Source organism: Apteryx mantelli, chromosome 6, assembly GCF_036417845.1.
Source record: "Apteryx mantelli isolate bAptMan1 chromosome 6, bAptMan1.hap1, whole genome shotgun sequence".
NCBI classification, from domain to species: Eukaryota; Metazoa; Chordata; class Aves; order Apterygiformes; family Apterygidae; genus Apteryx; species Apteryx mantelli.
Window position 1 is genome coordinate 29,861,297 of NC_089983.1, and position 16,793 is coordinate 29,878,089.

Below are 16,793 nucleotides of genomic sequence, written 5' to 3' on the forward strand. Positions count from 1 at the left end.
AAGAAGCAGAGCAGAAAGAAGCAGAATTTCAACAAATGCTGGAACAACTGAAAAAGCAACAAGAAGAAGCTCAGGTAATGATGGAAATTGTAATTTCTGAACACCCTTACTCTAGCAAGGATAATAAACTTTTATGAGATAGAATATGTTCATCATGCAATGAATTACAAAAAAAAAAAAAATTGTCTCCTTTACCATGCAAGTTTTAGAAGTGGAACTATTAATAGCCAATAAAAATCAACACGTAAGTATCTTTAACCCAATGGCAAGGAAAGGAAGTTAATGGTACAGAAAAACATGCTACTGTGTTCACCCAAAGGCTGTAAAAGTAAAATATTTCTGATAAAGGTGTCCTAGAAACCTGACTATAAGTACTCATAGTTCATAATGGTTTTTGGTTACAGTCTAGTGCTGTTACTTCTGGTTTATGGTCTCAGTGAGAATTTCCAGGCTTGCTGTGTTTAATAGTTCCTCTCCAATATTCAGAAAATAGAGTGCAGGATTGTAATCAATACTAAAGTGTTCTCTTAAGGTCCTATCCAACAAGATATTTAAGTATATCCCTAAATCAAGCACACCGAGCTCAATCAGACATTTATATATCCTTAGAATAGACTAAAAATATTTATTACAAAGGTGCTACTTCAGAATTCTTTTAAAGCAGTCTTTGTTTTCTTTGAAAAGAGAAGAAAATTATTTTACAGTTATATGAGAAAAAGCAATTTTAATAGATACTTATGTAGGAGCTTTTCTTATCTGAAACTAAAATATATGAAAGGTGTTATATGTTGTAATTCAGCTCTGTGGCCAGACTTCCTTCTAATTTCTGGACTCATTTTCTATTGATTTTCATGTGGTGTATAGTCATTTTTAACAGGACAATGTTTATAAAATGCTAGCAAATTAGAATCTTCTACAAAACTATAGTTTTGGTAGTTTTTACAGCTATTTTCACCAAATAAGAATGATTCTATAAAGAAAGTGGTAATAGAAAAGGAAACTCTCCATCTGATTCTTGAAAAGAAAGCTTTATGCATGACCTGTGAAATCTAATTAGCATATCTCTATTTTAGTCATTAAACCTTATCACTCCCAAATCACTAAAGAAAAGCAGAATCCTGCAAAATGCAAATAAAAAAAAGTTAAATATCAGCAAAGAATACATATTTTTAAACGATCTGATATTTTCATCCCTGAAAGTCACTAAACCACTGTTAATTAAATCAAAAGATATTGGGAGGCTATTCTAGACAGCAGAAACTGTGCTTGTGTGATTGCATATGCTGACAGAGAAGAAGCTGATCCAGAATGAGGAACAAAGGCAGAACAGAAAGAAACAGAAACTATGAGGAAGGTTGTATAAAGGCCATGGCAAGGCATCTTTTTTTTTTTTTTTTAATGAATGACTACTCAACTGATTATGAGAAAATCAATGTTAAAATCAAGGTCTTGTGTGTGTGTGAGAGAATATTAGTAGAATGAGTGAATTACAAGGTGGAGTTGTTTTCTGAGACGGAAAAGAGTGGGGCACTCATCTTTTCACTCCCTTGATAGTGAACCTGCTCATCCACAAACCTAAGTTACAGAATTCCATCTGAATATGAGGAAAAATTTCTTTACTGTGAGGGTGACAGAGCACTGGAACAGGTTGCCCAGAGAGGTTGTGGAGTCTCCTTCCTTGGAGATATTCAAAACCTGCCTGGACGCAATCATGTGCAACGTGCTCTAGGTGACCCTGCTTGAGCTGGGGGGTTGGACTTAGATGATCTCCAGAGGTCCCTTCCAAACTCAACCATTCTGTGATTCTGTGATTCTTTGGGGTGCTCTACTTGTTTGTCTTTTGCTGTTAGTATTAGGAAGTAGACAGATGGTGACTCAGCATCTGGTCCCTTGGTCTGTGTTAGAAATTTGATAGCATTTTAAAGCTGATATTCTGAATCCTGTATGAAAAAATTTTGAGTATCACAGTTTTATTGATAAACATTTCAGAATCATTTTAATATTTAATAGTCCATTTATTAGAAAAGGTCTATATCTGGTCAATCTGTATAGCATGGGTTGTATATTGTGGCACACAAAGCCATTAATTCATATTATGAGTTGTCAAACTATCCTTTCCTGCTACAGAGACATATCCCATCATTCCTGGAATGTATTATATAGTATTATACAGTAGTAGAATATAGCATATAGAATATAGTATATAGCAGAAGTATTATATATTTTGCTGGAAAATTACTAGTCATCCTTATTATATAACTCCAGTTTTTGGCATTTTCTTACATCACCCTTTTTTATGAGCTCACAGAACTCTACCAGTTTCCCATATATAGTTTCCATTGCAGCATTTCACAGCCAGCTCCCAGACAGTTGTTTCTAAGGAGAGTATTGGATATGCTCTCAGTTCTTCCTTTATCTGATGACTAAATGAACCTGTTTTCCTAATGAACTAAATCAGGCAGCCTAACCACTGCAGTTGAAGGTACTGGTCCTCAATTTTGGAACTGTTCCCTGCTCCAGTAAGTCTTCTCATCTGTCTCCATCGCAGAATAAACCTAAATTTTTTATACCCTCTAGCAGCAGCAGCAGGCAATAAATTTACCTTTCTGTATTCATAGCAAAGATCTAGACTGCTGTTACAGTGGGAATTTGGGAAGAAGGAAGGGCTCGAAGACATGCCTAGAGAGTATGCCTGTTGCCAGTGAAGGTAGAAGGAAAGTGAGGAGAGTGTCCTCATTGTGAAGAGAGTGAAGAAAGGCTGAATTAAATTACTTGCAGGCTGCTAGTTGGATTACGATACATTAACTCACACAGTGGAAGTTAGGGACTAGTTCTTTCTATGAAAAGTCAGAAGGGATCAACAGAATTCTGTTGGAGTATAACGCTGGGCTTTCTCAAGAGAAAATGGGGAAGCAGGTCTGAAATATACAAAAAAGCCCCATGCTTATGATTTCCTGTCTACCTTAATTTTAGATCAGTGCCTTGTGCAGCAAGGCTTTAAGGAATGGTGTTGATATTGTACTGCTGAAGTTGATGTTTCAAGTGCTTATGCTACTAAACAACGGGGAGCTATATATCTCAGTAGCTTATCTTAAGTTTGTTTGTGTGTATTTGCCCACTGAAATGTTCCTAACAGGCAGTACTACCACAGTGATAATAAAAATAATCAATAGAAGCCTACAAAACTGTTCATATCTGGCATACTAAGAATACCATATTTTGTAACATGACAGGCAACAGCAGCAGTAGCAGCAGCATCAGTTGCATCAAGAGATTTCAGTGGTGTAGGGGGATTAGGAGAACTCTTAGAAAGTTCTTCAGAAGCATCAAAATTGAGCTCAAAGAGTGCTAAAGAAAGGAGAAACAGAAGGAAGAAAAGAAAACAGAAAGAACAGTCTGAAGCAGAGGACAAAGGAGATATTGATAAGCTTCCCAAGTCTGAATCAGAAGACAGTATCAGAAGGAAAAGTTTTCGCTTCTCCACGGAAGGAAGTCGACTGACATATGAAAAAAGGTTCACATCTCCCCACCAGGTACAGTACTCTCTCTTATTAAATCATGTACCTCTACTCTCATCTGGTTTTGATTGACATTACAGCAGCTTTACATATAGGAAGCTATGTAAAAGGTGAGTAAAGAAGAAAAAAGTGGTAAGAGCATTTCTGCTTGAACTTACTTGTAATTACTACACTCATCATTGTTTCAAACACTAGCCACATGCTTCTGCCAAGTTACCAGATCTGTTTGGACCCGTTCTGTTAGTAAAGGGATAGAAAGAACATACACAGGATAATTATAAACTTAATAAATAAAAAAACTAATTATAAACATTATAAAATGTATTTCTGAAGATGTATCTGGTAGACTGGAGAAAAAATGAGATGCATTTCATTAGTAGCATAGATTCATAAAAGTATATTTGCATCAGCCAATCACAGGTTCTCTGTTCTGGATCTATTCCAAAATTATATAAATATGACCTTTTTAGCAGACCACATCATCAAAATGCCCTGAATAGGAAATTCCATGCTACCTTTAGTTTATGTTGCTTTCCTTAATTAACTTATTTAAATGGTAGATAAAGAGAAAAATTGCTCTCATACACAACAATAGAGACAAAATATATAGGGAACATTTAGTTTCGTATTTATAAGAATTTAGGCATACTTTTCTTTTTCATTAGAAATTCATTATACAAGACTGAGATTGTATCATTACAATCACAGAAAAAAGTAGGTTGTGAAGGACCTCTGGAAATCATGTAGTCCAACTGCTTCCTCAAAGCAAGTCTAACTTCAAAGCTCTACTCCCCTAAATCAAAGGATCTCTTCTGTGGCTTAAGGATACATTTGCATAGTTCACATTCTACAGACTATTACAGCATTCATAACAAAATCACTCTAAATGCATCACTTCAAAATGATCATGTCTGGTCTCAGCCAATAGATGATAATGAGCTACCTACGTATATCCGATATAATGTTTGTACCAAGTGTGTTAGTGTACAAACTGATATAAAATATGAGTTTTATCAGAAGAAATACTTCACACTGAAATATATACATTGAGGGGAGGACAGGTTAGTTTGAGACAAAGTATCAGTAATTAGTTAGTCAAGTAAATATAAGGGATGATGCCTGGTCTGAAAAAGACACATTTGCATTTCTGAGGAAGTGAAATAATGCTTATTATAATGAAGAAGAGTAGCCAGCTTATTCTCTGGATAAGAAGTAAAGAGTTAACAAGCAATGATTAAATCTATCTGAATTCCTTTGAGTAAAACAGTAAAAGAATATTTCTGATTTATTGAAAGGTATTATTAGTTTTGGGCCAAAGCTTCTCCAAAAATCTTTCATTATTTGCAGTAGGCTTTGAGTCAGGCTGATACAAAGGTGTTGCAGCTAAGGATCTCATTTTAGACTGCACAGTTATCCTTGAGTTAGATATATATATATATAAGCATCCTACTGCATAGATTAGGATGGTGAGTGACTTTTCCACACTAAAGAAAAGAGTCATTGACAAACTCTGAGCAGAAGGGAATTTCTGACCACTAGTCCTGTGCTTTAAGTACTAAATAATATGCTTCTCTATTGTTAGTCTTATTTTTCTGATGCTATCTTATATACATCTGGTGAAGAGACTGATTAAAGAAGATATTATGTTTATATTAAACGTGTTTATTGGTGTACAGATTGATGTAGAATTAAAGGATCAGCAGAAAAAGTACTTGGTACAGAAACAGGTATACTAAGGCAGGGAGATTTGAAACAAAGCCTAAATAGATAATATAAATTTGCTTTAGATTTATTAACACACAGTCAAACATTGTTGCATGTATTTGCTCATATTCTGAAACTTTCAGAGAGCTTTCATCCTGTCAGTTTTCACAAAGAACTATTACAAGCTTTAACAAGCTTTAAAAAGTAAGTCATTTCAAATTACTTTTGATAACATTAATATTAAATATGAATTCATCTTGCAGGATGAGTAATTAAAACTCATTAAAACCAAGTGAAAACAACATATACAATGTGTACAGTGTATGCAACACGTATATATCTTAGATTTGAAATAAAGCAAGGAAATGGTACCATAGACAACGAAATAGCTCATCTTGAGAAGTCATGAATTACACAGCAGAAAAGAAATAAGGGACCATCTGAAATTCATGTATGCAGAGAGACATGTATCAAGCAAATAATGTAAATGGTAATAATTCGCAGAATTAAAGACAGGCTTGGTAATTGGTTTTGCAATTGTAAAAATACTTTGGGAAAAGGTTGCCTGTATATGACTGAAACACAACTGAGCTGCCACCAGAATGTGATGAGTGGAAGGATGCTGCCCAATAGAATCGGTAAAGGAAGGACTGGTTTATCTTTTTAGTTATGCAGTTAGCTCCTTAGTGAAGCAGGGTAGCAGGGCATGAAAGAGTAGGATAGCATGGTAAGGGGAGATAATCTGCCCAGTAGCAGATTTTATTCTCTGATACAATATTCCATGTGAAAATGAATGATGCAGCCTGCTGAAAAGCCAAGCTTTCCTTTCTGTTCTTACTTGCCAGGAACATGAAGGCATATATATTTCTGCCTCTCCATGTGTTAGAATTGCAGCCATTTTGGCTTATATCTTTTGTCTAAACCCAGCAGGGGCTTTCAAAGTAGGCATTACTCCTCTTAAATTCCTAAGGGGCCTGATCCATTTAGGTGTGCTCAGAGCACGATAATACATACTGGAAGAATTGGGCAACACACAAAACATAGCAACCATGGAAACATTCACTAAAAAACAAGAGTAGCGGTGGTAGTCAGCTGAAACCTGGTAAGTATGTGATTTTTTGAAGGACTGTAGGTTAGCCAAGTGTATTTACAAAGAAATAGCAAAAGGCACATTAATTAGGTTACTGTTTTGTCAGGTATCAATGTCATGCTCTATAGATACTAGAGGTTTTCAAGAAAAAGTTATTTTTGAGCATAAGAAAAACAGCACTTTTTCCCAGCCTAGTTTACATAAATAGGTTATCAGAACCATTTGGCTGATATTCTTCAAGTAACTCAGCCTGAGGCTCATAGCTGGCATAGAAAATTTCAGCCCAAATTATTAAAATTTGGTATAGCTGTAAGAACAGAGGACTACATCTCATAATATCTCATAATAGGAAACACTTGCCAGCCTTTAAAATAGGCAGTACTACCCATTCAGCATACATGTTTATGTATGTATATATCTGGGTACAGATATGTATGTACAGATGGTATGGATATATATGTATTGATATACACATATATTCAGATGGCTTGGTTCTCAAAGTATTTACATAGACTTTTATATATTTTAATGAAGCTTTCGCTTTCACTTTGTTTGGGGATAAAAACACTGTTATTGCATATAAGTGCTTTCCACCTGCAAAACTAGTGAACAAGCATCTCAAACCAGGTTCTTAAGGTACCATGATGCAAAGATTTGTACAAAGGCAGGGTTGGAGAAATCTTAATGCAGTGTTTCTTTTTTCCACAATTAGTACTCATTTTATTTATTCATGAATGCTGTTAATAAAATATGTAGCAAGGGAGAAGATTCCATTAAGCAACTTCTACTGTAATTAATAGATGAATTACCAACAACCACTGATTTATTTTTCTTGTTTGTAAGAGGATATCTTTAGGTAACTGTGTCTCTGGTGAATGCTTGCTTTGAGCTGCCTGATGGCCAAGTGGCACCTTCTGGTAGGTGTGCAGCCTGCTATTGCCCCAAGTGCTGTGCTCAAGAGTACTACTAGTCATGCTCACACTGTACCTCCAGAGCTTCCCCAAGCTGTTGTCTCTGTCTTCTAGCTTTAGAGTACTGCTTATGTTGTTCCCGCACCATTGAGCCTGTTGTGAAGAGGACAGATAAGTTCTTTGCATGAATTTAGTTAGACTGAATTTAATACCAACCCTAACACCACTTCCGTCTCTAGCAAATAGAATGAGAAAGAGTGAGCAGTGAGCCTTATGAGTTGGCATCCCTGGGCCTCTAAGGGATGAAGAAAGGAAGAAAACTAAAAAGATTTTTAGGTCTGTCCTCTAATGAGAGAAGGAGTAAAAGAAGAATACCTGCAAAATCACAATAGTGATTGCAAAATCACGATAGTGATGTTGAGAACTCTTCCCTCCAGTGCTTTTATGGGTCCATACCAATTCGATCTGCATTCTTTGCTCTAAACTCCCTAACCTGACTTATGTCTCCTGCACTCCTTTTCTTTAGTCCTACTACATAACACGAAAGAGAATTTTACCCCTTTAGTACAGGCTAGCTCTAAGCAGACTGATACTATTTAGAAAAAAAGTAACTATCCTTCCTCTTCAGCATAGTAACTACTCTTATAAAAAACCCAAGCCTTTCCATTATCTTACAACTTCAGTACTAATGCTGTTTTGTTTAGTTTTTTTTTTAATCTCTTGCAGTCTTTGCTAAGCATTCGTGGTTCCCTGTTCTCACCAAGGCGCAACAGCAAAACAAGCATTTTCAGTTTCAGAGGACGAGCAAAGGATATAGGATCAGAAAATGACTTTGCTGATGATGAGCACAGCACTCTGGAAGACAATGAGAGCAGAAGAGATTCTCTCTTTGTTCCAAATCGACACGGAGAACGGCGCAACAGTAATATTAGTCAAGCTAGTATATCATCCAGAATGATACCAGCCCTTCCAGCAAATGGGAAGATGCACAGCACTGTGGATTGCAATGGAGTGGTTTCCTTAGTTGGAGGACCTTCAACTCTAACTTCACCTACTGGACAGCTTCTACCAGAGGTAATTATAAGTAAACCAGTAATTATTAAAATTTGGTTCAGAAATTTTTCATACTGCTCACATCTGTATACCTCATGATTTCTTACAGCTGTAAGAAATAATTTCAATAACTTGCAATAGTTTTTAAACAACAGAACATAAGGCAAAAAAATGTCCTCAAGTTCCTATGGCTGAGCCTCACTCAAGTATTATAGTCTCCTACATGCATTGCCTTCAGCAAGATACATAGTTTTACCTCAACAAAGGTAGACATCTGATAAATAACTAAAGATATAACTCAGTAGAAACATATAGAAAAACACCTGCAAAATGAAGTAGGACCCAATGACTGCTCCCATGATAGTTAACGGAAATAGCCCTTACAGAATTAAGTCAAAGATTTTTTTTGCCATAATTTTCATGAAAAAAACATGTACAGTTTCTATGTATCTTTGCAAATATATTATGTTTCAGTGAAAGTTGCAGACTTCTGTAAGCTATGTTCTTTCAAAGTGTTACTAAAGCAAGCTTTTACATACATGATAATATTTAATATGGATTCAATATGGTACTTTGGTGGCTATAATATCACTGTATTCAACCTGAAAAGATATTTTCATTATAAAAAAGTATTGAGAATTCATTACTACTATTATGTATTTCTTCTTTTTATTTTTGTGTTTCTCTCCTATCTTGATATAGATCTTCAGACCACAAATTCAGATTACCTTAGAGTTTATGCATATATAGTTGTATTTCAGAAATATGTTCATTTAAAAAAGATTCACCATTTAAGTCAAGAGTCTTCTCTAAGGAAATAGTACTAGTGACTGCTTGTAAGGGGCTTTTCATCTTCACACTAAGCTAATCTTTAAATCCCTTATGAGTTCTGCAAGTATCATTATTCTTTTTCTGGATGGGGAGAGAATAATGAAAAAAGAACGAGTGGTTTTCATGAATGACAGAATCAGTGAGAGAGCAGGAACCAAGATTTAGGAATAATCTAATCCCCCTCCTGTGTTCAAATCACTAGGCCATATTCCAGAGGAAAAGCAAAGCAACTGTAAGGACACTCACATGCTACAGAATAGTAGCGTGTAAAGGCACATTTAAAACAGAGCTGGATATTTTTGCTTTGAAGAGGTAATTAGAAGCTGTACAAAACACAGGGGAAAATGTAAAATGACTTACATGTTTATTCCAAGAATATATAACAAATTCTGTATGAGATTTGTGGTTGGTGAGAATTAGGTAGATGAAATATTAAATAGGATGTGATTTTTTTCTCATTCATGTTAAAGTTCTATAAAAAGTTAAAAATTTTCCAAAGACGCTCATCAGGTTAGGAATGCGGTACACAGTATAATTAATTCCTGCTTTAATTAATTCCTAGAGTTATATTCATATTTCTTGTATTAGAATTACTTTCTTAAATAATAGTTCTTTCTGTACTAGCACTTTAATTATATAACATGGCTAGCTGCTGGAAATCAAGGTAACAGGTTTCAACTTTGATCATTTTTTCTTGAAAGAATACTAATAATCACTTGTAAAAAGATAGCTAGAAAAATTTTGTTCACTCTTAAACACTTAAATGAATACCACCTTTGGCCCCACATTGCTTTGGTAATGTGTCTTTCAGTTGTCTGCCTGTAGCACTGTACAAAATTTCCACTGAGATCCTCAGTAAAGATCAAACAAACTCCTATGGGGACAGAAACCTGCAGCGTGTAAGGAAAGTCTAATATGCTATACAAACACAATTCTGACTGTCACTACACACTTACATGGTAAATATTGTTAATCAGATGTTTAAAATGATGGTTTAATTCCTGAGTATTTCATTTACAGGGCACCACTACAGAAACAGAAATAAGAAAAAGAAGACTGAGTTCTTATCAAATTTCCATGGAAATGCTGGAAGATTCTGCTGCAAGACAAAGAGCAATGAGTATAGCCAGTATACTTACAAATACAATGGAGGGTAAGTGATGCATTTCTTCTGACAGGCAGTTCATTAAATTTCTGTTAACTACACATAAAGTGCAATTATTTACATAATTTCCTTTGTAAATGTAAAACTGGACAGGTGAAATCTCTGAAGAACTACAAAAGGCTTTTGAGCTTTTCTTAAAACATTTTGCCCATTCTAAATGCTTAAAAATTCAGTTTCAATGACACTTTTCAAAACACTACTCTAGTGAGTGGACTAACAGAGTAAGAGAATCAAAATGACCATAGCTGAGGAAAGGCCATGGCCCAAAACAGAGAAGATGATAGGTATTTTCTTCCTAAAACAGATCAATGGAAAAAACAAAATAAGGTACAGAGGAACTGTTATGATACTGGTAGCGATGTCCTAAAACTGTCCTTTCCCTTACACTTAAAATCCGGGGACAGACAACAGGAGATTGGAATGAAAAGGTTTTAAAAGGAACAAACAACTGTAATCCTCCCGTGCTGACTTTCTTAGGCATTACTGGGCAAGTATAACAAGCATTAAAAAAACTGTACTTACTGAAAATGAAAAACATACATTGTTACAATTAAGTGTTTTGCTGATTTAGTGCAAACTGAGTACACTCACACTTCATAAATACACCATTTATATATTTTTATATGTTTAAAAGATTCACTGGATGTAATCACTGGATTACATTTTCAGAAATGTGATTATTCCACCCAATCCATATATTCTTTCAGAAGAACTGTCATCATCATGGTTTTTAAAGATTTTAGAAAACGTTCACTACTTACTGATACCCTTTTCTGCCAGGAGGCCTCCACCTTGCTGTAATGAGAAGGCTTGTATGTTCCAACGACTTTGAGAGCTTTGGCAATTGACCTTTAACTTCCCGCATTTCCATCTGTATGGGACAATATTAGAGACAAAAATCAACCCACTGGTCTTCAAGGTGCAGGGTTGAGCACTATGCCAATAATCCTTATCATAATAATCCTTATTAGCAAAAACTGTAAAACAGCATGTTTGCTGTTTTAGCTAAAACACCCATGAGCGTTATGATGATGGAGGCCTCCCTGTGCCTTTGGGATGTCTGAAAACTGTAAAATAATTTCAGATTTGGGTTGATGCCACTATGTAGGAACTTCCTCGGAAGTGGGTCAATTTCTATATGTATTTTGCAGTCTAAATACTTTTCACTTAAACGAATATCTGTCGTCTTTCTGAGCTGTTCTCAAACACCCCATCAGGTAGGTAGGATCATACATTGGCCATTCATCCTTGCTATTATTAACTACTTAGAAAGTTCTTTTGTAACTCTGACCACTTTGACAGTGAAATGGAAGAAAAAATATTTTTTTAAGATTCTAATTGAGACGAGAGTCTAATACAGTTGTTCTGTTTCTCAATTCATAGATATATTGCAAACACATAAAACATTTTCAAGCAAGGTCAAATGATCCCCTTTAAAATGCGAATGTGTGCATTATATATATTAAAAAGTATTGATTCAAATAAAGAATGTTATGTATGCACACTGAAAGAGTCATTTATCTAGCATGATATACCCGTGGTTCACTGTAGTAGCAAATACAATACTTTTTGTAGCTCATATCAAACTATGTATGCATGTTATATGGATAATAAAATGTTCTATTTTATGAAGCTTATACAAATTCAAATGTGCATATTGATGGTGGAGTAATGCTAACTTTCACTATCCAAAATTGAGGCATCAGTTACAAATCAACTAATCTAAACTAATTGTCCAGACTCCCCCTATTCTCAATGGAAGGACACACTTTTTTCTCTCTTAAGATAGATTTTTGAGAAGAATCACTCTTCAGAGATACCTGTCACTCTCCATTGGTCACAGAGGAGCTTAGATAGACTAGGTGCTTAACTTTTAGATAGCTAAACTTGGTGAGGCAAATCACACTTTAGTGTGCATTGTTTATTTAAATGATGTATTATTTGTACGTATTTTAAACAAACACTTCTGGATGTTATAATTGGAATATTGATTATTTGTTAATTGTTTCTATTTTTTACAGAACTTGAAGAATCCAGACAGAAATGTCCACCTTGCTGGTACAGATTTGCAAACACTTTCTTGATCTGGGACTGCTGGAGCCCATGGTTGAAAGTAAAACACATTGTCAATTTAGTCGTGATGGATCCCTTTGTCGATCTGGCCATTACTATCTGCATTGTTCTAAACACCTTGTTCATGGCCATGGAGCACTATCCAATGACCGAGCAGTTTAGCAGCGTCCTTTCTGTGGGGAACCTGGTAAGCTGTTTGTCACGTAGTACTTGGTTTAAGAGTAACCTTTTCTAAAAGAAAATATGTGTAAATACATTGCATTTGTTTTAAATTCATTCCAGATTTTTTTTCGCTCAGTTTAGAAACTGCATATATGATTTTTGTAGATAAAGTGATCTTTATTGGAGCCAATATTGGCCTTTAACTTTTATGAATCTAGTTTATAACTGCTATAATGAAATAACTGAATACTTTCGGAAGTGCATTCATCACTTGATTGTCAGATTTCTTGAGGCCTATCTTAGGTTTTGTCTTTAAAAAAGTTACAGTAGGTTATCTAATTTTTACCACGGTGCTGATATTCCATCATAGAAAATATTTTTCTTATGTAATAAACTGATGAAATATTCAACTGCCAGGATTCCTCTTTGAATTTTTTTCAGTTACATTATATGAAAGTACATTCCCAAGAAAAGCATATTTCTTGTGAGTCCCTACCACTTTAGGTAACTGAAAAATACTTATTAAACTAGAAGAGTATTTTTTATTCTGTAATAAAAAGCACCTAGTATTTATTAGTTTATCAATGATTCCATCCCCAATGTTAACCTGATCCAGGGATATATCTATTTCCTTTTCTGAGCAGATACCAAGAAAATCCACATGTGGAATAATCACATAAATATTATGGTCTGATTCACTCACTTCCGATGCTCAGGAAGCAGAGGACTCAACCTCACAAGTGTTTGTTTCAGAGGAGGGCTCACATGTTTTTGATTTTTCGCCAGCCCACATTACTACAGAAAGTTTACACAAGACAGGAGTGGACTGATTCACCAATATGCAATCCTGAGAACAAAAACCAACCAAGTGTGCTGAACTAATCACTTAGAAAGATTAGTGTTGAAAAGTCAGCTACTATTTAAATTATGCAATAATAGATTTCTCAGTCTCTCAAACAGATTATGTTTTGAAGAGTCGAAACATTTTCCTTAGCTTATACATATCAGTAATACATCTTTCTATAACTCTTTAAAACAGAACTAAAATAAAAGTAGTATTCTTGTGTGCATACTGCTCTTGTGTGAATTACAGTTTCCTTTCTCCTGGACAAATATTTAATCACTGGCATATTCTTATATTCATCACAGATTCTAGAATATTGTATTTTAATATGTCAGTCTCTCATACTAATATTAGGACGATCTCTCTGTTTACACTTCCAAGGTCTTCTGCTCTTCCCCATCTCATGTTTTGCTTTTTTTTAATCCTAAACTAGCAACAGTCATACTTTAAGCTATCCTTTGTAACAATCCAGTATCCTTAATTAGGGCTGCATACATGCAGTGAATACTATCCCTGCTGGTTTCAATTAAATTCTCTGTTCCTCACTGTATTAATCTATTAACCTTAATTTGATAGTTTGCATCCAAAATATGTTAAGTTACTCTTTGCTTGTGACATCATGGTCTGTTTGAAGATAAATTAAATATGACAAATATGATTGTTCTTTTGTGTAGCATTTTAATGAGAAGGAATAAATAGTTCTAAAACACAATGATTCATTTCCAAAATACTAAAATTTATTCAGAATTCAAAACTTCTCAGTAATTATAACAAAACTTGAATTTACTTCTGCTACGATGTACTACTATCTTTGTGTTTTTGGGGATGCAGTTAAGCTCAAGAAAAAGTAGTTTGTGGACAACACAGGTTATTTTGGGATGGCAATATTTTAAAATGAAATGTTTTTCATTATTTTTTCAATTAATTTGTCCAATATTATGACAGTTTTGTCCAGAAAAATATTCTTTGTTGAAATGTCTTTATGACACAGCAATACCTATCACATCCTTCTGATTATGCGATAGCACCTCTCATATCTCAATTTAATGGTGTAATGTTTCTCACTACATTTCTAATTTCTCAAAAGTATACACTTTTTAAAAGGTTGGTATTTACACTTTGACAATGGTGAATGTTTTCACATTACAGCTACTTCCTAATATGCTTAAATTAAAAGCTTATCAGAAGTCTAGTTAGATAGTGTTGTGAAAGGTTAGCTCTGCTTCCATAAAACTAGCTACAGGAGGACTGAGAACAAGCTGGCTAATGAACCATCACAAGGCAGTGGAGGAAAACATCAGTTTTCATTAGCAGGTACTTGGTTTGTCTAAGATATCCTTTGAGTGTTCTGCAGAACATTCATATGTTTTTAGTGGTATTGCATTATGCTCCAAACAGCTCTTAATTATGCTGCACAACCCACTGATCACTACTCACTGCAGGTGTGATGTTGGGTGAAATCATGGACATTCAGAAATGAAGGGGCGTTGATCATTTCACGTTTGACACTTTCAAATATTTCAAAGAACATTATCACCATCAAACGGAAATAGCTATCATGAAGAATCGTAGCTGTGCTGCACCTAAGGATCGAATCCTCTCTATATTTTCCCTAAAAGCCCAGTGCAAGAAGCTCCAACTTCCCCAGCCTGTTCCACCCACGCACTTCAATTCTGACCTGAAGAGCCCACTTAGACTCTGTATTAACATTTCGGCTTAGACTGTGAGCAAGGATGCAAATTACTGTCAAGTCTTGTTTTGCTTTAGTGGAATTATCCTCTAGGAACTGGACTAAAAACACCAGATCAGATCACATCAGCTGCTGGATGGATAGTAGATGATAAGACATTTAGTCACATATGAACTGGAGCTGAGCTGCTGACGGGTGAATGCCTTAGCAGAGGTTTATCAAACTTCTGCCCTCCTGTGTCTGTATTGGTTTAGTAATTTGCTTTTAATTACTGAGTTTCTGTTTATAGAAATGTTTAGATGCTATTTAGAGAAAACAATCAGATGTTTTACATAGTAACAGGTACAAGTAACAGGTAACAGAACTCCAACTGGATTATAAAAATTTGCTCAAATATGTTTCTCAAAACAATTCAACTAACTAATTACATTTTGTTTTAGGTATTCACTGGTATATTCACAGCAGAAATGGTACTAAAGATAATTGCCATGGACCCTTATTACTATTTCCAAGAAGGCTGGAATATTTTCGATGGTATTATTGTTAGCCTTAGTTTAATGGAGCTTGGTCTTGCAAATGTTGAAGGATTATCAGTTCTTCGGTCATTCAGATTGGTAAATACCTTGATAATTAAATATTTGCATGCAATTATATCACTGACAAAATTGTGGTGACATATGTAATAACTGCCAGTGTTGTAGAGATGTATTATATACCTATATGGCTCACACTATTTTTCATATATGCCTAAATTGAAAGTCACAAGTACAGGTGGTAATTGAGATCCTTTGATATCCGTTGATACCAAATTATTCTACTGATACCCTATCCTACTGATATCATTTGCCAGCATAAGACTAACTGCTATCTTTTGAGAATTTTTAAAATTTTAGCTATACAGATTTTTTTAAGACACATCAAAGCTGCATATCTGTAGAATGTATATATATTGCCAACAGCGAATAGAATCAAAAAATTTTTAAATTCTTTATCTTATGAACATTATTTGTGTTGCCTGTAATGTTCCTATATATCATCCCAATTCACAACATTTATTTTAATGGGCACTGAGAATAAATATTTAGTAATTCCATTAGATATAATAGAGTCATAACAACCTGACTTTAGGATGAGATCACTTAAATAAAAATATCACTGAGCTTTTAATAGAAATGTCTTTTTTAATAGCAATTAGTATTCTAACTATACTAATTTATAGGTATGTAGAGTCATGATTTAAAAGTCCATAACACTAATAGTTATCACATTACCTGAAATCCTATGATATTTCTTAATATATAGAACAGGAAGTAGTTATTTAGTTTGATGGCACCAGTTGCCATGGTACCCAAGTTCACACACCATAGCTTGGTTACTGAGCACTATTTTTAAGTCAATGTTTATGCTTTGAAAGGGCATGACAATATCAACATCAAATTATTACTTTAAAAATCATTTTCTGAGTAAGCCTGTAAGACCTAATGTGGTGCTGAGGGAAATGTAGAGCCAAGCAAGCACAGAAGGAGTAGTAAATGTCTATATGTCTATACGTCTGTAAGAATTGTGCAGTCATCTGTAAGTGGATGTTTAAAATTATCAAAAACAAATGCGGTAAATTGCCAAACTCAAACAAAACATATATTCTTTCTCTATGTGCATCACTAAATGCTGATCACTGCAATTTAGGCAAATAGCAAGCTCCGTGCTCTCTGTCTTCCATTAAAAATACACTCTTCCTAGTGAAGAACAAAT

The 16,793-nt window shown here is 34.7% G+C and overlaps 1 protein-coding gene across 1 annotated transcript in view; it reads left to right on the forward strand.

The window, feature by feature from the left end:
• LOC106499132 (sodium channel protein type 2 subunit alpha-like) overlaps positions 1 to 16,793 on the forward strand; it is a 62,048-nt gene that overhangs the window by 10,541 nt on the left and 34,714 nt on the right. The window contains exons 9-14 of the mRNA XM_067298541.1: positions 1 to 74; positions 3,234 to 3,533; positions 7,950 to 8,297; positions 10,128 to 10,260; positions 12,294 to 12,532; positions 15,482 to 15,655. The exon at positions 1 to 74 is cut by the window's left edge and continues 133 nt beyond it. Of these exons, the coding sequence (XP_067154642.1) occupies positions 1 to 74; positions 3,234 to 3,533; positions 7,950 to 8,297; positions 10,128 to 10,260; positions 12,294 to 12,532; positions 15,482 to 15,655 (1,268 nt within the window). The remainder of the gene's footprint in view (positions 75 to 3,233; positions 3,534 to 7,949; positions 8,298 to 10,127; positions 10,261 to 12,293; positions 12,533 to 15,481; positions 15,656 to 16,793) is intronic.